At 39.4% G+C, this 21,529-nt stretch overlaps 1 protein-coding gene across 1 annotated transcript; it reads left to right on the top strand.

Moving 5' to 3' along the window:
• The first annotated feature begins 1,058 nt into the window (after nucleotides 1-1,058).
• Nucleotides 1,059-20,777, top strand: LOC108249221 (nebulin-related anchoring protein). Its single transcript, XM_017438479.3, has 43 exons — nucleotides 1,059-1,339; nucleotides 2,082-2,176; nucleotides 2,340-2,427; nucleotides 5,034-5,138; nucleotides 5,500-5,607; nucleotides 5,718-5,825; nucleotides 5,943-6,047; nucleotides 6,164-6,271; nucleotides 6,359-6,466; nucleotides 6,992-7,099; nucleotides 7,469-7,585; nucleotides 8,999-9,103; nucleotides 9,201-9,308; nucleotides 9,468-9,572; nucleotides 9,744-9,842; nucleotides 9,956-10,060; nucleotides 10,176-10,283; nucleotides 10,416-10,523; nucleotides 10,612-10,809; nucleotides 10,906-11,010; nucleotides 11,104-11,202; nucleotides 11,309-11,413; nucleotides 11,733-11,840; nucleotides 12,004-12,161; nucleotides 12,550-12,703; nucleotides 12,803-12,907; nucleotides 13,943-14,041; nucleotides 14,240-14,344; nucleotides 14,445-14,552; nucleotides 14,697-14,810; nucleotides 14,900-15,097; nucleotides 15,779-15,883; nucleotides 15,961-16,059; nucleotides 16,155-16,259; nucleotides 16,341-16,448; nucleotides 16,529-16,840; nucleotides 16,932-17,036; nucleotides 17,406-17,504; nucleotides 17,601-17,705; nucleotides 17,817-17,924; nucleotides 18,580-18,891; nucleotides 19,460-19,615; nucleotides 19,711-20,777. The coding sequence occupies exons 1-43, from the start codon at nucleotides 1,274-1,276 to the stop codon at nucleotides 19,990-19,992; spliced, it is 5,406 nt and encodes a 1,801-aa protein (XP_017293968.1). The 5' UTR covers nucleotides 1,059-1,273; the 3' UTR covers nucleotides 19,993-20,777.
• Nucleotides 20,778-21,529: the final 752 nt, after the last annotated feature.

Below are 21,529 nucleotides of genomic sequence, written 5' to 3'. Positions count from 1 at the left end.
AATATCGTACGTAAAATACGTAATGCCTGTCTATGAATCCGGAATACGCAAAAAACGTACTGAACGTTTAAAAATTAAACTACGGAGGTTTATCTGGAACTCCTGCCAGTAAAAGAAGTAAAACTGGGCAAAGTTGCTTTTAAATGTATTGCTCTGCTATAGAACCGTGTTAAACCTTGTTTTATTTTATTAGCTTAAAGAAATAGCCGTGGCATCAAAATATATTTATATTTCTCAAAGGAAAAACGCATTACTTTACTTATGTAGTATTTTCAAACCGCATCAAACTAACTTGTGAGTTAGCTCATCTTTTTATTACATTTTTTTACGTCATTTTTTATTTCTTTAGTTAAGTGTTATTTAATTTATTTTAATTTTACATTTTATTTCTTTTTTACAGCTTCATCTCATAATAATAACAAAAAACAGTATCTTTCCCTTTGGTACTATTCTGTTTTTACTTTTGACTTATTCTTCTGTAAAACAACATGACTTCTATTTTAAAAAGGTTTATTATTTTTTCAGTACTTTTTCTTGATACAATGATGTATTTAAAGCCTAGAAATCTATCTATCTATCTATCTATCTATCTATCTATCTATCTATCTATCTATCTATCTATCTATCTATCTATCTATCTATCGACTCTGTTGTGTTTAGTCTTAACATGATACCCACTGAACAGATGATTATTTCTGCTGTTGTTCTGACAAATTTAAAATATGTGAACTAAAACATATTTATCTTTCAGTTATGTGTCATTATGTCAGTATAATAGGTTATATTGAAGTTAGTGGCCATTTGTGTGTGTGTTGATAGATATAATTACCTGATGAAGACTAAGTAAAACTATTATACAGTGAATTAAACCTTTATGTCATGATGAGATCATGACAGGAAGACCAGAATTAAACTAAGTGTCCCATTTAAGACCATTACTCAGACACAGGGACATGTGAACTCTGTGTGTGTGTGTCTCTTCACAGACAGACAGCTGGACTCAGCCAGTCCCAAAGCCTGGGTCATGGAAGAGGGGCCTGATCCAACACGAGATACGGTTTCAAGTAAGAGACAGTTTTAGAGTTTCACAGACTCGGAGCTAAGTTTACCACGAGGAAGGACACACCAACCTGACCGCCGGGAAGTCCTCTTCTGTTCCTGAGCTAAACTGTTCTGCCACCCTGACCAGACTCCTGCTTCTGACCAACACTTTTTGTTTGTTTTATTATATTTGATTTCCTTTTTTTTTCTGGGAGAAGAATAAACATTCAAGATGCAGTCGTGTGCCAGGTGTGGGTTTGTGGTCTACCCAGCAGAAAAGATCAACTGCATTGACCAGGTAATGGACATTTTAACACAGGATTTAACACTTTCAAACAAACGTTCACCATGACAGTTTTGTTAGATGGTTATATCGTGGTGGAATTTGTATATTTTGGGAGTTATCAGCTTTAATTATACAAGATTTAACTTAGAAGAAAAAACAGCAGACTATAAATTTGGCAACGTTTAGTTTATTTTAAGTCCCAAAAAGCATCAGCTGCAACAGATGGATCAGCATACAAACAGGTTATTGTTCTGGAATGTGGCTTTTATCAGTAGACTGATTAATTTGATTTGAATTTATTCAGTATAAACAAGGTGCATACATATATAAATGGTACATACATTAAAAATACTATGATAGCACAAGAAGATGAAAAGACTTATTTTCATTGTGGTCCAGGACTAAACATTAGGAAGATTTAAAAAAACCTTTAGATTTCACTCATAGATTAAAATTAATCTTTTGAACATAATTTATTGAGCACTCTATCACCTATCACTATCCTAACCCATTCTGTTATACACTAAAACTACTTCTGTTTATTAACTGTGTGAATCTTAGTGATTTATATGACATGTCTTTAAAAAACTAACATGTTAAATGGAAAATAAGTCATTAAATTCACAAGCAGGAACTTTAATGGAGCTCTGATGGCTGTTGTTCTTTTAGGTTTCAGTTAAACGTGTCAGAAATTGCCTGTTGATATCATGTTTTCACATTTTTTGATGTAATTTGTCTCCTCTCCTTTTGTCAGAACTGGCACAAAGCTTGTTTTCACTGTGATGTCTGCAAGATGGTCCTCACTCCTAATAACTTTGTCAGCCACAAGAAGAGGCCATACTGCTCTGTGTAAGAGCTATAGTCTTCTGTGAAATTTAGCAAAAACTCCAACAGCTATCAAGAAATCAAAAACTAGACGCTTTTTTCTTCATGTGATGTCTTATGCCAGACAATTTGACAGGTTCCTATTTGATTTAAATTGATTTAAAATGGTTTTTTTTTTTGCTTTTAGGCACAACCCAAGGAACAACACATTCACAAGTGTTTACGAGGCCCCCATCAACATGAAGGCGAAGAAGCAGAGCAAAGTGAGCGGTGAGGTAAGATCAGATCATCGATAAAACTACAGAGCCAACACACATGCAAGCAGCTGTGGCATTTTTCTGACTCAGTATGTATTGTTACCAGGCTGACATAAGCTACTGTGTATGTGACGAGTGAAGTACTTATCATGGTTTGTCAAAGGGACTAAATATATCTTAACAGGCCTATAATCATACAGTGTTTGCTTGCATATTTTACACAATATTTCTATGTCAGAAGAGTTTAAAACTTGAGAATTTTGATATTTCTGTCACTTAAAGAATATCTTTCCTTTCAAATGATTTAAAGCTCTATCAACTCCATAAAAGGAGCTATAGAAACTGACAACAAACATATGTAACCGTCACTGTAAGATCAAAAACATCTCTTCCCTTCTTTACATGATAAAGGTGCACTCGGTCCGTTTATGACAGCAGTGCTTTGGAATGGATCGTGCGGCTCAGGTTATTTCCGTACCTCTGACAGAGGCGAGACTACCCTCCCCTCTGCGTTGCCCACTTTGTGCTTCAAGGTGGCTAAAATTATACATCAGGATGAAAAAAAAGAAACGGCCTCACATCCCTTCCTTTCCTCTGCCATGCCACCTGCTTCTGTCTGTCTGAGTTTGTCTGTGTCCACCAGTTCATGCAACCCTCGTGTGCTTATTGCAGTAGGCAAGCACGCTGTTTAGCGACAAGTGAAGTCTAAGCCACAGGAGAAATATGGGGCTTAACATGGTGATCTCATGGCTAACTTCAGACCCAAAAACCTGCCTGAGAGGAAAAAATCTCACATTTTCTAGAGAAATTTAGCTTGGACTCAGGAGTTTTGAAATAGATTGTTATTGTTAGCCCTTGTAACTCTTATCCTGTGCTGTACAGCACTTCTAATATTAGTTTAGGACATGTTTACTGTGAAAGGATGATCATCAAACAGCCTTCATGTCCTTCATTCTGGATCTTTCTCGTCAGGTCTGGTTTCATCTTTATTGGAACATGACAGTTATTAATAACAGCGCACTGATGTTTTCTTTTATCACATATGAGCTCAGGCTCTTCACATGCACATCAGTACAACCCCAATTCAGACAAAGTCGGGTCATTGTGTAAAATATAAATAAAAACAAAATGCAATGATTTGCAAATCTCATGAATCCAATGGAACGGTGAAAATATTAAATGTTGAAACTAAGAAATTGTATCAATTTTTGAAAAAAAAAAAAGAAGAAGGGAATTTTGAATTTCATGGCAGGAGCACATCTTAAAAAAGTTGGGACAAGGACATGTTTACCATAGTAAATCAAATAAATAAATAAATAAATAATAAATAAATAGTGATCAACAGGCTTTTGCACAACTCGAAGACTTGCTGAAGAGCAGGGAAACAATCCTGACCAGTGGTGGTAGGATTGGACACCACTGGTCTGGGAACTGAGGAGAGGGATGTTGTCCAATTCTCATCTGATGTAGGATTCTAGCTGTTCAATAGTCCTGGGTCTTCTTTGCTGTTTTTTTTTTTTGCTGGATGGGAGCATATGTTGTTTTAAAATCTGTATATAATTTTCTGAATTGATGGTGCCTTTCCAGATGTGTAACCCATATAGGCACTAATGCAACCCCATACAATCAGAGAGGCAGGTTTTTTTGAACTGTGTACTGAAAACAGACAGGGTGGTCCCTCTTTTCTTTAGTATGGAGGATGTGGCATCTGAAAAGAATTTCAGATGTTGATTCGTCTGACCACAGAGCACTTCACTTTGCCTTCAGTCCACTTTAAATGAGCTTTGACCCAGAAAAGATGACAGCATTTCTGGATGGTGTTCACATGTGGCTTCTTTCTTTGCGTGATGGAGCTTTAAGCAGCATGTGTGGATGGCACAGCATTCTGTGTTTACAGACAATGATTTGTGGAAGTGTTCCTGAGCTCATGCAGTGATGTCCAGAACAGAATCAGACCTGTTTTTAATGCAGTGCCATCTGAGGGGATTTAATATTGACTTTCAGCGTTGTTCTTTGCACAGAGATTTCTCCAGATTCCTAAAACCTTTTGATGATATTATGAAATGTTGATAATGAGGTATTAAAAGTCTTCCTGATTTTCTGTTGAGGAACATTATTCTGAATTTATTCTACTATTTTTAGCTGCAGTTTTTTTTTGTTTGTTTTTTTTTTGCAGACAGGTGAACCTCTGCCCATTTTTACTTCTGAGAGATTCAGCCTCTCTAAAATGCTTCTCCAGCTGTTTCTTAGTCATACCACTCACTTTTACAGCCTTTCATAGTCCACTTATTAGAGATGTGTTGCTGCCATAAAAATTCAAAATTACCTTATTTTCTCCAATAACTTGTACAGTTTCCTACTTTAAACATTTGATGTTTATTATGGATGTTCAGTTGGGAATAAAATATTGGTTTATGAGATTTTCTGTTTTAATTTACATTTTACTCAATGTCCCAACTTTTTTGGAATTGGAGTTGTAGAACCAAACCTGGTGATTTGGAAATCACTTTATTTGTCATGCTTCTGCTGATTAAAAGCTTCCAGCTACTAGGAGGGATGCTTGTGTTCATGAGCAAATGTGTGCCAGCTTTGGCTTAATGCTGATTGTTCATGTCTGCTTGTAGCTGAAGCATCTCGAAGACGGGGAACACTTTCAGTCCACCTTTCACTATGACATGGGATCCATGGAGATGGAGAAGGCCCACCTGGCCGGTCAGGTGGTCAGCCAGGTGAGCCCCAGAGAGACGCTGGCTTTAACAAGTCATAAAGAAAGTTCTAACTAGAATCCTGATTATTCTTTTTTTTTTTCGACACACTAAAACTTTAATGAATACATTAAACTTCTAAAATTAAAAAATGGCTTTTTAAAGTTGATCATAAAAGAAAAGCATCACAACCTTGTCTTATCTCTTTTACTGTTTGGTAGAAGGTAGAAATTTTACTAAAGCATGAGCGAACACAGATTTGCCAAGTAAACCAGACATGAGCCAGATTCTGCTTTCGGATGGTGTTAGCAACATTTTAAGGTTCAGATTCATGTCTCTCAGAAATGGCTGGACCTGCTCAGGTTTATTTTGATATTTTAAACAGGCCTTTCAGTCTCAGTCAGAGTTCTCGCAGCAGCAGGCCTGGTACTCAGGGACGGTGACCAACCAGGAGGTGGTGACGATGTCTCAGGCACAGAAGTCCATCAGTGATGTGAGTGCACAGAAGTTATATTTTACAAACAGGCGTTCTGATTGTAGATATGAACAGTAATGGCAAAACATCTTGATTTCTGTGGTTTAATTTTGTGCTGCTTGTTGCAGATGAAATACTCAGAAGAATATGAGGCGTCAAAAGGAAAAGGCAGCTTTCCTGCCATGATAACACCGGGTTACCAAGCTGCAAAGAAAGCCAACACTTTGGCCAGCAGTGTAAGTAACCTGACAGCCAAAACCGAAACTTTTATATTAACATCATGTATCTCTGTGATTGGATATTTCAACTTGATCACAGATTAGTTAGACTAAATGTTTATCTTTTTTCATCAGTTGGAATATAAAAAAGGACACGACGAAAGAGTTTCAAAATACACAACATTTGCTGATCCGCCAGAGGTACTTTTGGCCAAGAAACAGGGACAAATTGTCAGCGATGTAAGCTTTCAATTCAGCCTTTCTGAATGACTTTGACCATCTGGTTTTTAGAACATAATCTTTCAAATCACTCAATCAAACAAATAAAAACTGTTCATCTCTTTGCTCTCCTTCAGTACGCCTACACAGAGGAATACGAGCAGCAGAGGGGCAAAGGTAGTTTCCCAGCACATCTCACCCCTGGATACAAGATGTCAAAAAAGGCCTCAGAGCAGGCCAGTGATGTGAGTCACAAAATAAAACTAACTTGTGTAATTCTGTGTGCATTTAAAGTACTTGTGCTCAATGCTGTTTTTGTCGTGTTGATCCAGATTAAGTATCGTCAGATGTACGAGCAGGAGATGAAGGGGAAAGCCAGCTCTGAGGCAGCAGCAGCTGAACTGGTTCACGCCAGAGAAAATGCAGAGAATTTCAGCCAGGTGTGAACATAATTACGAGACGAAAGGCAGGCGATGATGTTTTTGACTGCCTATGTCTGCGTGTGTCTGTTTGCAAAAAAACAAATCTCACAAACTACGAAATGGAAATTTTATGAGAACCTTTTTATGGATTTTTTTTTAGGAAATAATCATTGGATGTACATCTAGTACTGACCAACTTTTGGAGTCAATCCAATTCAAGATGGCCACCACAGCTAATTAACATTAGCCAACATAAAAATGTCTTTAACTCAGTCAGTTGAACAGCTGAACAGATATTGAGCTAAAATTTGATGAGATGGTATCAGAGAGTCATCCAAAACACATACTCTTGAGTGTAACATGTCACAATATTGCATGAGATTGTGCAGATCGTTTAAGATTTAACCAAAACAGCTACAAATTAGTCATTTCTGATTTATTTTTCATTTATTTTCTGTAGGCGGTGAATTCAGTCGGCTACAAGTGTTTAGAAAGTAGCCTAATATGTTCAAACATGATGACAGAAAGTGTTTTGTTTTACAGATCGCGTACACTGAAGAATATGAGCAGCAGAGAGGCAAAGGAAGCTTCCCTGCAATGATCACACCGAGCTATCATCTCGCAAAAAAAGCTCAGGAAAATGCCAGTGACGTGAGTATTCACTTTTCATAACGAGTACCTCTGAAGAGCTCGAGAAGCTGGAAACATCTTAGAACAAAATATGCCAGAAGCTTTGTGTAGATGCTGTCTGAACGTTTGCATCATGTGCTGTTAAAAAAAGAAGTCTGTGTCACCTCTGTCGTTATGTGAGCTGCTTTTAAACGCCGTGTGCCAGATCCTCAGCCGCATATATCATCTGTGCTTGTCATTACTGGGCAGAACCGATGGGAGACAACAATGAGGAGACTTCCCTCTGTCGTAACTCCTCAAACTGTCCACCCTGACGGAATTAGACCGCACATGCGTGTCTCTAATCTCCTGATCCTAACGTGTCATGGATCATCCATCATTGTTTTGCAGCTGAAATACAGGAAGGACCTGAACAAGATGAAGGGCACCACACACTACCATAGCCTGAGCACAGAAGACAATCTGAGCCTGAAGAACGCACAGAAAATCAACAAAATTGTCAGTGAGGTGAGAATGACAGTAAAACTCACGTGTTTGGTTTGTTAAACTTTATTACTCATGAAGCAGGAGACAAATAAGTTGGGTTATTTCTGGGTGAAATCAACTTTTTGAGGTGTAGCCAATCTAAATAAGTCTATTTGGTAGATGTTGGTAACTCTGTGTGTGTTTAGGAGTTGGAAATACGGGTTTTAGTGTGTCAGTTTCCAACAAACACGAAGCCACCCAACCTGCATTTCCAGCATCCTTAACATGCCTGTGTGGTGAGGTTGCAGCTTACATTCGAGGCCAAAGGACTTCCCATCAAACTCATCATACTTCACCTCACACAGGAGCACATGGGATATAATGTTTTATATAACTGGATCATTCAAAAACCAAACTAAATATTTTAACTTAAAGGTAGTCATTATAAACTATGACATTAAACTTAATAGAAAGGTTATCCTGAACTATACCAAATGGTGCATTGGTTTTCCTGATATAATACAGAATTCTGAAATGCAGATAAACACTCAATGTAAACAAAGTGTTTTTATCTGTGAACATTATTCAACAAATCTGAGGGCGAATCTGTATCAATACATCAAAATTGATCCCAAACGGCTCTTCTGTTGACGTCGCCATTGTTGACAGTTTTCAGTCACCTCGGCTGTTTCTGTAGGTGAACAAACACATGTGGTAGTTAGCAGTCGTTCACAAATTTTGCTCGCAAGTTTTTAATTGAAGGACATGTTAACCATTAATATGAAGGGGAAAAATGTCGGATTTTGTGTCTTTATGAAAATATTTTTACTGCAGTGAGTAGCTTTACTGTAATGATATAAAATAAGTTAAACTAAGTTTTCTTTGAGTTCTCTTAAATTAGCCTTTTTAATTCTGTTGAGTCAACTTACTTCAACTTGTATATATTAATTTTTTAAAAGTGTTTAGAACCTGACAGCTTGGGTTGACATAACTTAACCAGTTCAAAGCAACAAGGTAACTAGACTGAGTTAAAATGAGTCAACTTTTTTTGTTTTTAAAGTCCAGAGTCTCATTCTAGTCCAGGAATGTCACACCATAATGTAATAAAATATGAAGTTTGCTTTCCTGAAAAATACTTTAAACCCCAAAATAGATGTTTTTTTAATTGTTTAAATTATTTTTCTAATATAAATTCAATGTTTTAAGTGTAGAACTGTAGCAGGAAACACCTCACTGAGCTCAGAGTTGCGTGTTTAATCTTGAAGCCGTGTTTCAAAAGCTCTTGTGTAATGATGGGATGTCGGTGGTGACTGATCAGCAGAAGGCTTGTTTCTCTCTGTTTAGCTGCACAATAAAAAATAATAATTTTTAACACTTGGGTGCTTCTGAGTATGAGAAAGAGAAAAACAAGTGTTAAAAATAAATTGTTGTGACTTAGTTGCCTTATTCCTGCAGGTGGAGTACAAGAAAGACTTGGAGAACTCCAAAGGTCACAGCATTAACTTCTGTGAGACGCCACAGTTTCAAACTGCTGCCAAGGTGGCAAAGTTCACCAGTGATGTAAGTCAAGAAACGAAACAAGCCACGGAAATGTTAGCAGACAGTATAACTGGTCCTATAATCTTTTCTTTATCTTTCTTTCTTTTTACTGTGACAGAACAAGTATAAAGAAAAATACACAAGTGACATGAAGGGGCACTATGAGGACTCTGGTTTTGACAAGAAAACTCTGCACGCCATGAAAGCGAGGAAGCTGGCGAGTAATGTAGGTCATGTTTTTATTCAACATGGATCTGGTCTCATCATTTATATGTTATTTTATAGAACATTCAGCATTAAAAGAAAATCACTGAGATCAGTTAAATGCTGTAACTATTATATGCACAGATATCTTTTTAATGTTTAGTTGTCATTTCTCTTTCAGATTGCTTATAAACAGGGTCAGGAGCAGGAGCAGGGTGATTACAACTACCCAGCCACTCTCACACCAGGCTACCAAAGCCAGAGGAAGCTCGACCCGCTGAAGGATGTATGTTCTCCCCAAATAACTCAAGTTTAAATTTAAAATATTATTAACACCTACTGGACAGGAATTTTAAACAACCACTAAGTTTTTACAGCCTGAAGAAAACCGATGAAACTACTACCCGTCATTCTTGAGGGTACCTTTATTGTAAAATTGTGTTTTTTCTTCTTGCAGAAGAACTACAAGCAGCATATTGAGCGGGTCAAATACAAATCTGTGACTGACACGCCTGAGATCATTTTAGCCAAGAAAAACGCTCAGCTTGTCAGCAATGTAAGCAAACATTATAACTGAGCATGAGCACTTTCATTTACTTTATTTATGTTTAGCTTAAGATGCACTTACGAGCACATTAATGTAAACTCACAATCTTTACGTCCCCCCAGCTGAATTATAAAGCGGGCTATGAAAAGACAAAGCACCAGTACACTTTATCCCAGGATCTGCCAGAGATTCAAAAGGCCAAAGAGAACGCTGCTTTGTGCAGTGATGTAAGCTCATATTTGCATATCTGAAATCATTCTGCATTCACACTCATTTTTGATCCAAATGCACTTTATCGTTTTTCTTTGTCAAGACTTAAAAAACCCTTCATTTTTGCTTTAGATCAAATATAAAGAAGAGTGGGAGAAGACAAAGTCTAAAGCTTGTGATATCGGTGTGGACGACCTGAGCGTGAGAGCTGCCAAAGCTTCCAGGGAACTCGCCAGTGATGTAAGTGCACGCCTCTTCTCTGGAAACAGACGCAATGAGACTGCTGACATCTAGGCGAGAGAAAAACAAAGAGACTTTAATCCAGTGTTACAGCTGGCAGCTGGAATTAAATTGGATGGTGATGTGTTTTAGATTAAATACAAAGAGTCCTACATGAAAAACAAGGAGAAGGCAGTCGGGGTCAACATGAGTGACTCCAAGACTCTGCACTCTCTTCAAGTGGCCAAGATGAGCAGTAATGTAAGCAGGAAAAAAAGTCTTCAAGTTTATACACATTCAAAGATGCCTAGTGCAGTCAGAAGTAACACTTTCGGTGTTATCACTTCAGATTGAGTACAAAAAGGGCTCCAAGGAGAGCCAGGCCCAGTACAGCCTTCCTCTGGACATGATCAACCTGAGCCACGCCAAGAAGGCCCAAGCCCTCGCCAGCGACCTGGAATATCGCACGAAGCTGCACGACTACACCGTCATGCCAGATGACATCAAGGTGCAGCAGGCCAAGAAGGCCTACTCTCTCCAGAGTGAGGTAAGAAAGGATAAGTCAGTGCATGTAGCTGAAGGTTAAATGTTTAAAAAAATAAATAAATAGGGTTGTTGAGATTTTGTGTCATCTGGCCAACAGAATCAGTACCGCTCGGACCTGAACTGGATGAAAGGGGTGGGCTGGGAGACCGAGGGATGCCTCAACATCACTCAGGCCAAGAAAGCTGGAGATCTGCTCAGTGATGTGAGTCTATATATGAACTCGTGCTGCTTCTGATCCTCACAATGTCTTATCTATTTTTCAACATTATGTGCTCCTGTTCCTTGTTTTTCTCAGAACAAATACCGACAGAAGGCTGATAAAATCAAGTTCACGCAGGTGGCTGACGATCTGTCCATCAAACACGCCAAGAAGAGTCAGGAGCTGCAGAGTGATGTAAGGTCTCCTTGTTGTGGGCTGTATGGTGTATGTTTCATTATTTGCTTCCACTGCTGTAATGTATATATTCTGAATATATCTTCTTTTTTTTTTTTTTTGTCAGTTGGCATACAAAGCAAACACAGAGCAGATAATCCACCAGTACACTATGACAAAAGACGAGCCTCTTTTCAGACAAGCTAAAGCGAATGCTGACCTGCTCAGTGCGGTAAGCTACCATCACTTTCTGCCTTATCTCTGGTTTTTGACTCGGTCACAGTTTTCAGAAAAATCTAAATTGTTTATATGAACTTTAAATCTTCAGCTCAAGTAAACTGGTGTTCCCTTTTGAAAGAAAAAAAAAGCTGGTTCATTTTTAAGATTTGGTCCTTTTAGGCTGAAATTCTGCCCATTTCTGAGCAGAATTCAAGACTTATGTGTAACACAGAGAGGTCCTCCATGGTCAGTTTGTCTTGCATTTGGACAAAAGTTGTAACTACATAAAAAAGTGACAGTACTCTGTGTTTTTTCTTTATTTGTTCTCACAGAAAACATACAAGAGCCAGTGGGAGACACAGAGGGAAAAGGGCTTTGAGCTTCGTTTGGACTCTCTGTCCATCCTGACAGCGAAAGCCAAGAGAGACCTGGCCAGTGATGTGAGGGTTTTCATTAATCCTAGAGGCTGATCTAAAATGAAAAGCTTGATACGTTTTTCTGAAGTTTAAGCTTTGCTGTAAAACTTGAGATGCACTCATGAAGAAGGATGTTTTTTTAACATTTCTGAGCTCAAGTTTGAACTCCCACATGGTTTTCTTTCAGATCAAATACAAAGAAGAGTATGAGAAGAGCAAAGGCAAAGTGATCGGCATCAAGTCAGTGAGTGACGACTCTCAGATGGCCCATTCTGCTCTGGCCACCAAACTTCAGAGCGATCATCACTACAAGAAGAACTACGAGGACGCCAAGACTAAATACAAGTAAAGCGGACCCACTTTTAAGTGGAACTATTTACTAGTAGTTTTAGTTTATCATTTAGTTTGATTAATGGCACCACAGCAGTATCAGATGACTAAAGGTTAAGGGTTTAAACTCTTTTATATACAATATTTTCTCACCCTTTTTGATTTCTTTCATTATAGATGTCATCAAACCCATCTGAGATTGTTTACTCTTAATTGTCTGTCTCTAAGGTGTTTTAAAGCTATGGATCAAAAGCCTGATTCAATCTAAAGCCAGATAAAGATAAAGCATCTTTTTTCTTAAGTGAGAATGACTCCAATACACAGGCCAAAACCACAGGAACTGGCTTTTAATGTTATGGAATAAAACTCCTCATTTTCTGTCTGAAATACAACTTGTCTCCAGTGTTTCTCTGGACATGCTGAACATCAGCCATGCCAAGAAGGCTCAAGACCTCGCCACCGATATCAAGTACAGGACTTTCCTCCATGAATACACCACTCTGCCGACTGACCTCAACGTGGCCTGGGCTAAGAAGGCCTACGAGTTACAGAGCGATGTACGTCTGTCTAATTGGAAGCAACTTGTGTTATAGGAAAGCGATTTTATTAAAATTGCGATTTCTTTAAAATATGTATTTGTTTGCATCCATCTTCAGAAACAGTACCGTTCTGATCTGAACTGGATGAAGGGGGTCGGCTGGGAGGCCTCACAGTCTCTGGATGTCCAGCAGGCAAAGAAAGCTGGGGATCTGGCCAGCGAGGTAATGTGCAACTCTGTGTCCCAGAATGCATTGCTGCAGTGGTAAATTCAAAATAATAAGCAAAACAGACACAAAACAGTAGCTAAAGATGCTAAAAATTATCAAAATTGTAGTAAAAGTAACAGAACAGATACCATTAAAATTAGCAAGACAATAGCTAAGATTTTAGCTACAAACTAAAAATAGCAAATGATAGTTAAAAGTGGTTCGATGATGGCTAAAAGCAGCAAAAAAGACTGAAGCAAATTTCAAAGAAAGCAATATTTTGAATGAAATGGAGAGCTCTCAAATTTACAGAGCAGATTTTTTTTTCAAATAAAGTTAAATATTTTGAAAAGTGTAAAAGTTACAAAAAGCAAGTCCTAGAACTCTATTCCTAATTAAGTGGAATGTTTTGATACATGAATGGTTAAAAAAGCACAAAGTATGCAGAACAGGACAACAATAGTGTGAATGTTGACTCAGCATTCACACAATAAATATGACTTAAAACTCAGCACTGCATTTGCACCAGTTTGACTGTATATTGTCATATAAATAGTAATGATTGCTTTGGGATCTGCTGCTTTAACCCTTGTGGTATGTGCCCTTTGGTTCTTTTCTATAAATATTTTGAACATCCTATTTGGTCACAGAATCCTTTCATATAAAACCTGCCTCGGTGTACGGAGAACTTTTTGTGAGACATTTATAGTGCAGACTAGATGCACCAAACTCTATTCATAACCTTGTTGCGGGCGAACACCTATTTAAAGGTCATTCCAGTCGGGGTCACCACCATTACACCCTGACTTGACACACTGAACAGAAATATAACAGAACCCAGAGCACTTTTGGCGCAGGCTTTTTAATATGTATATGGATTTAACACGACTAAGCAGTGTGTGTGTGTCTGAATGGCATTTTGATAGTATTTTTTGGCAAATTGTCTTTTAAAAACTGATATTTGTGATATTATAGTGCCCTCTTCTGTCCATATAACATATGTGCACCTCACAGTGAGTCGGTTTAAGGTCAAACAATCTGTTTCTGCAGAAAAAGTACCGTCAGGATGTGAGCTCTCTGAGGTTTACCAGCATCGATGACACTCCAGAGATGATTCAGGCCAAACTCAGCAACAAGCTGGCTGTTGATGTGAGTTAATTTGACACAAAACTCTGTGTATGACTTTGAAATATATGTCAATTTTCCACAACATGCTGAATTCTATCTGTGATTTTCACTTTTTGTTTGGACTTTGCGGCTCTCATGCATCATTTGAGATTAGTTCCTTTAGGAGGTCATTCTAGGGTAATGCAGATTGTCAGTAAAAGTGTAATTTCTGTTCTGCAGAGGTTGTACAGAGAGAAAGGGGAAAACATAAAGCACAACTACACAATAAGCGAAGAGTTGCCTGAGCTGGTGCAAGCCAAGATCAACGCCCAGAACATCAGTGAGGTAAAGTTGTGTTTTTCAGCTACGCAGATCCATCAAACAGCTGATCAGTCTGCTCGGTCTGTTGATGCTATCTGTGGTTTTCCTAATGATGTGTTTTTAGAGCCGCTACAAGGAATCGTGGATGAAGTTACGTGACGGAGGTTACAAGCTGCGCCTGGATGCGATTCCTTTCCAGTCGGCCAAAGCGTCTGCAGAAATCCTCAGTGATGTGAGTTCATTCAATCAAACCTAAAAAATTTACTTGAACATTTTTTTTTAAATTTAAACTCTCAAACAAAGCTCTCTGTCATTATGTCAATGACCACAACAGTTCAGGGCACTAACATCCCCTCTGTTGCTGTTTTTGTTTCAGCAAAAGTACAAAGAGGAGTTTGAGAGGACCAAAGGGAAGATGATTGGCCTCAAGGCCCTGCAGGATGACTTGAACATTGCTCACTCAGTCAATGCCAGCAAATTACAGAGTGATGTGAGTGTTCCTGAACTGTAATTTAGCTATAAAAATCAATCAGATGTTGTTTTTGCAAAACACTCTATTGTGCTCTGTTACCCTTTTAGATAAAGTACAAGCAGAAGTCTGCAAAGGAGCTCTCCAAGTTCCACCTGTCCATGGACATGATGGACGTTGCTCACGCTAAGAAGGCTCAGTCACTAGTCAGTGATCATGACTACAGGCTTTCCCTGCACCACTACACCTCGCTGCCTGATGACATGAAGCTGCAGGCTGCCAAGAAGGCATACGCCCTGCAGAGTGAGGTGAGAGGGACTGTACGAGGCTGCAGTAACCTACAGATCCTTAAATGTACCGTATGTGTTTACCAAGAGTTCTTTGTTAGCTGCATTATGCCTGGCGTGACTCAAGAGTCAGCTAGAGAAAAAGCATTTTCTACAAAAGTGCAGTGTGAATGCTGAGTGCTGAATGACTTTGAGCTACAATAAAAGCTAAAAGCAGCAGGGCAGTAGCTAAAAACTAAAAGTAGCGTAAGAAGACAAAAAGAGCAGGAAGGATGAAGCAGATTTGAAAGAAAAGAAGGATTTTCAAGGAATTGAGGATATTTGTACGAAGTCTATTAGATGTTAAATGTGTATATCAGTGGAGAAAAATGTAAATAAAGGTAAATATTTTCAATAGAATGAACGTTAGAAAAATCAAAAGTCGTAGGGCCCATCTTCTAAATGAGCTGAATGTTTTGATATGTGATTGGCTAAAATAGCACAAGGTATGCAGAAATATTTAATTGATAAAAACATACAGAAAACAAACAGGAGAACAATTACAAGAATGCTGAATTAGCATTCACACTGTTATATACAAAAATTGCAAAAAACACCTAAAAAATGCATCTGGAGTATTATATAAGGAGAAGCTAAAGCTCTAAAGTTGTCTAACTAATGTCTTTAAGATGCATTTATACATTTTTACTGTTTGTTCTGCAGAAAGTGTATCGCTCTGACCTGAACTACTTGCGAGGCGCCGCCTGGATCGCCACTGGAGCTCTGCAGATCGAAGGATCCAAGAGGGCCACAGACCTCATCAGTGAGGTGAGCTGTCTGCCTCAGGTTTGTCACTTTTCTTTTTCAGAATAAGACAGGACACGTTTTGTTTCTCCTCGTGACAGAAAAAGTATCGACAGCAGCCGTACAAATTCAGGCACACGGTCGTTGCTGACTCCCCAGACATCGTCCATGCTAAACTCAGCGGTCAGCTCACAAACGAAGTGAGTCGACGGGCTTACTGACAAGTTTCCATATTCCCCTCTGCAGTCAGAAAGCATAAAGATTAAAATTGCAATGCTGTCTTTTTCTTTCACAGCGTTTGTACAAAGAAAAAGGGATAAACGACCAACACAGCTACACTATTACAAGTGAGAGACCAGAGATCACGCAGGCAAAGATCAATGCTGCCAACTTCAGTGAGGTACTGACAGCATCTTTTAGCTGTGCGCTTTAATAGATGATATAATTATTGTAAGATTTGAAATATTTGTTTGCTCTGCAGATAAAGTACAAAGAGTCCTGGCACACCCTGAGAGCTCAGGGCTACAAACTCACCATGCAGGACATCCCCTTCCAGGCTGCCAAGAGCTCCACGGGCATTGCCAGTGATGTAAGTATTGCCAGACTATGTTTAAATATTACTGTGCAATACTGAGAAATAATAAGCAAACCTAAACTTTGTCTCTCCAGTACAAATACAAACACAACCACCTGCTGGATAAGGGGAAACACATCGGAGCTAAAAGCGTCACAGACGACCCGTACCTCCTGCACTGCCTGCAGGCAGGCCGGCTGGCCAGCGACCAGGAGTACCGCAGAGACGCTCTGTCAGCCAGCGGCCAGTACCATCTCACGCCAGACATGGTCCACCTGGTGGCGGCCAAGAACGCCCAGGCCCTGGCCAGCGATCAGGACTACAGGAAGAGGCTGCACGAGTACACGGTGCTGCCTGATGACATGAAGGTCAAGTGGGCCAAAAAGGCTTACAACCTGCAGAGTGAGGTGGGATGCAGAGATGATAAATGGGATAAAAAACAAAACAAAACACAGGATTCAACTTGTCTTACATGTTTGTTTATTTTTTTACCCATAGAAACTCTACAAGTCAGACCTCAGTTTTATGAAAGGAGTAGCCTGGGATGGAGTCGGTGCACCTCAGCTAGAGTCCGCTAAGAAGGCGGGAGAACTAATTAGTGATGTGAGTACATAGGAGAAATAGCCTATAATAATGACTCAAAGGCCCAAATATTTCTTATTCACACTGATTTTTGTTTTATTTTATTTCCTTTGCATTTTCTGGTTATCACTTAGATTTGATATTTTTATATTAAGGTCCAAATTTAGCCATTAAAGGTACTCTTCTGTAAAAGAGTATTTTGTGGTTTATTTTGTGTCAAATCTATTAAAACTGCAGTCATAAAATACCTATCAGATATCAGAAATTGTATATTGCAGTTGCTTTGCAAAATTGACTAAAGCCTCTTTAACACCTCTGGTGAGTTTGCAAAACCGTGTTTTCAAACCTCAGTCTTCAGTTTTAAAGTATATGTGATGTTTCTTCCCGCAGAAGAAGTATCGTCAGCTGCCGGACAGACTGAAGTTTACCTCCGTGACCGACTCTCCTGATATTGTCCACGCCAAGACGAGCTATCAGCAGTGCAGTGAGGTACGCTGATGAATCTATTCAAAGCCTAAATGACTCTTTGTTGCAAAAGTTGTGTGACTGATGTACTGTTCATGTCTTCCACACGGCAAACTACAGCGGCTGTACAAATCTGGAAAGAATGACGACATGCATAAATACACTTTACACCCAGATGACCCGGACTTTGTCCGAGCCAAGCTCAACGCCCAGCAGATTAGCGATGTAAGGCCATGTTCGTTCTATATTACAAAGACAATTATAAGAAAACTATTTAGGTTTCTTGCCAAAAGATGCTAACATCTCTCTGTGATGTTTTTGTCTTTTCCCGTAAAGAAAGTTTACAAGGCGTCCGGGGAGCAGGTGAAAACTTCAGGCTACGACTTGAGGCTGGATGCCATTCCCTTCCAAACTGCCAAGGCCTCCAGAGAAATCGCCAGTGATGTAGGTTTTATTCAAATGCCTTAAAATGGATCATGAATTATGTGTCATCTTCATGAATTTTGGTTATAGCGTGGAGTAAAGAACCAAAATCTGGTCATTCTGTTGTGATTAAGGGTGATAATGGGGTAAAAAAGTGTTATGATTTGATTCTACTTATTTCTACTTATTCGTGGCAGTGCATCATAAGGCATCAATTCAATTTATTTTAACAATATTTCCCCATAGAAAATGTGATTTGGGCTAAATGAGTGGAAATCTATGCCTCCATCGTGCTTCACAGCAGAAACATCATTCAAAGGAGTCACGTAAAGTTAGACTTCTCCATGGCTGAACTGATATCACAATATCCTGTATGGGTTTTACGTAATCACAGTTCAAGTTTGATTACCTCAAGATGTTCAACTTTAAACGGGATGGAGTCTCAGTCTTCTGAGCTGTCTGAAGATTCCAAAATATTTGCAAACTCCTCTTATTTCTGCAACATTTACACTTGTAACACAGTTTAAACATCAAACTGTAGGCATTGTTGTCTTCTTTCACCCAATGTGTTTCTCAACACAATATGACTGACAGTTTTTACACCCAAACTCTCATAGATGTCCATTGTGTCAGAACCCAATGTCAGTTAAGACGTCGGTGTTGTCTTCTCCAACAGTATCGCTACAAGGAGTCTCATCTGAAGGACAAGGGCCAACAGGTGGGCCTGCGCTGTGTGGAGGACGACCCCAAGATGGTGCACTCCCTGGCAGCCAGCAAACTCCAGAGCAACCTGGAGTACACCCGTCAGTCCAAGGAGGAGCGCGCCCACTACAAGAGCAGCGCGGACCAGCCCGAGTTCCTGCACGCCAAGAAGAGCCAGGCTCAGGCCAGCGACCTCGCGTACAGGCACAAGCTCCACGACTACACCTGCGACCCCGAGCAGCTCACCGTCAAGCATGCAAAGCAGGCCTACAAGCTGCAGAGTGATGTAGGTCGTGCTGCACGGACAACAAGATTGTCATTCACACCTGAAACTGCAACATTTAGAGGTCAACTTGAGAAATTCATTCTGAGCGCTGAATGACTGACTGCTGAAAGTTACCGAAGGAGCTCAGAGGGAGTTGTTAAAGCTAAAATAAAAAGCTGCACTCTAGCTGAAAGTTAAATGAAGTAAAGGGAAGCCAAACACGAGCAAAAGCTAAGAGTAGCAAAAAAAAGATAGCTATATCTAGCATCAGAAGAGAAAATTAGAGCAAATATGCTGAAACAGATTTAAAAGAGAACAAAATATTTGAAAGAACTGAGAAGATCTCAATGTATTTCTATGGGGGAAAATTTGTAAATTAAGTTAAATTGTATAAAAGCTACAAAAATAAAAAGTCACAGCACCCATCTCCTTAATGAGCTGAACGTTTTGATATATAAATGGCTAAAACAGCACAAAATTTGCAGCAGCAGTTAGATTGCAAAAAAATGTAAGCGAAGAAAAAAAAAACAGGAAAACAATAGTGCGAATACTGAGTCAGGGTTTTAATTGGTGATCCCTTTGGTTGCAGGTGAACTACAAATCAGACCTGAACTGGATCAAAGGGGTGGGATGGACCCCTCCTGGCTCCCACAAGGCTGAGCTGGCCCGCCGAGCTGCAGAGCTGGGCTTCGCCGAGGGAGTCACCACTGAGGAGGCTATTGCAAAGTATCAGCACATGATGATGGTGAGGAGGCGTGAAGGATGGATTCTAGATGAGAACACGGAACAATAAATAGTTCTTGTTCTTTAAAACCCCTCCCCCTTGTCTCATTCTTTTAGCTGCATCACCAGCAGCAGATGGAGCAGCAGCAGCAAACTTCAGAACAGGTGGAGACCAGTGAGGATGTTCAACGAGACGTCAACATGGACGCCATGGAGGTTCTGCAAGTCAAGAGGAAGAAGACCATCCAGACGGTCCAGAAAAAATCCTCCTCCATCGTCACGACTTCGTTCAGATCCATGGAGAAGAAGTCCAGCTCCGCCTCGTCCTCCTCGACGGCCGCCATCCAGAACACAGTGAAAACAAATCTGTCCAGTAAAGCTGCAATAAAGAACGCATAGAGCAGAGAATTTATATTGATTTTATAAGAATATTAGTGTTTCAAAACAGTCAAAAAAAAAGGCTGCATTGGGGGAAAAAAAGCATGGTTTATTTTTATTTATTTTGATAAAATGACCTGTGATACGTGGAATTCTGCAAAACTGAGCTGCTGTCGCTGCAATGAAGAACATCGAGCATGTTGAACATGGGTGGGACTTGTCTTGTTAGGTGAAAGAGTGGATGATGTACGTGCAGAACAAAAAGAGTTTCTTGGTGGATCTTTGAGGAAAACTTTCCCAAAACTGACGAATGTATGAAATGATCTTTAGAGGACCATTGCTGTCGCAGATAAAAAAGATCAAGGCTACAGAAACTGAATTCAGGTCATTGGAGGAAGGAACGTTAAACAGAAGGAAATGCTGATATGAAAATTTGCATTTTACTTTTTGGTCTACTGTCAGGGGAAGACTAAGAGCTGGACCAGGGTTTGCTGTGTGGCCAGCAGTGCACAGTGCAGAGTGTTTTAAGCTGTTTTATTGTTAATAAAAATCACATTTACTGCAGGTGAACAAGGCACAAACATGTCCCCGCAGCCATGCATCCCACGTCTGATAATGTAGCACACTTTGAGCTAGGCTCGACATGAAACAGACCTACTGAAATCATGAATAACCTACTTTAGTCTGGCAGGTTCAGCTTTGTGAGCTTGTAATGGTGACACTTTTAACTCAAAGCAGGGCTCGGAGTAAATGCTTATTATGTACTATTGCTGTTTCAATAAAGTTTTTGTTAAGGCAAACTAAAATCTGTTTTCCTTCCCACTTTCTAAAATTAGTGAGAAACACATAGCACATGCTGTGTCAAATTCTCCTACCTTACCATGGGCTCCTTGGCCGACCTGTCAGTTTAGGAGAACAGCCATGTTTTTGGCAGGGTTGTGGCTCTGCCAGACTTTTTCTATTTTCAGATGATGGACTGAACAGAGCCCTGTTAGGTGTTGAAAGCTTGGGATATTGTTTCATTGCCTAATCCCGATCTAAACTTCTTAACTATATCCCTGACCTGTCTGGTGTGTCCCCTGGTCTTCATGTTTGATCTCTGATGTTCTGTTACAAACCTCTGAGGCCTTCAAAGAACAGATGTATTTATACTGAAATGAATGAAATCTGTACTCCACACACATTACTGTGATACTAGATAACGGTTCTTAGACTAGCTTAGACTTTCTCTCTCTCTCTCTCTCTCTCTCTCTCTCTCTATATATATATATATATATATATAAACAATTCAGAAAACTTATAATTAAAGGCCTAGCATTCCTTGAAGGAATACACATCAACTGCTGCCTTTAACGTCATAGTTTTATACTAAAATCATCTTATGTTGAGGAATGACAGAGTTGTAGCCATTTTGGTTGCTAGAACATCACATTTTAGCTCAATAGCTGTAAAACTGAGTAATGGTATTTTTTGTATTAGCTAATGCGGATTAGCTGTTGTGGCCATCTTGAATTTAATTGACTCTCAGCAGGTAGCGCTAAAGATTTAAGCAAAGATC

This window comes from Kryptolebias marmoratus, linkage group LG17 (assembly GCF_001649575.2).
Source record: "Kryptolebias marmoratus isolate JLee-2015 linkage group LG17, ASM164957v2, whole genome shotgun sequence".
Taxonomy (NCBI): domain Eukaryota; kingdom Metazoa; phylum Chordata; class Actinopteri; order Cyprinodontiformes; family Rivulidae; genus Kryptolebias; species Kryptolebias marmoratus.
This window is presented reverse-complemented; position numbering and strand designations above follow the sequence as displayed.

Excerpts from the sequence above, each read along its gene's own strand:
- LOC108249221 (XM_017438479.3), top strand. The coding sequence starts at position 1,274 with ATGCAGTCGTGTGCCAGGTGTGGGTTTGTGGTCTACCCAGCAGAAAAG. Across the intron at positions 14,345-14,444 it reads ACGCCCAGAACATCAGTGAG|AGCCGCTACAAGGAATCGTG; the intron begins GTAAAGTTGTGT and ends ATGTGTTTTTAG. Across the intron at positions 17,505-17,600 it reads GCTATCAGCAGTGCAGTGAG|CGGCTGTACAAATCTGGAAA; the intron begins GTACGCTGATGA and ends GGCAAACTACAG.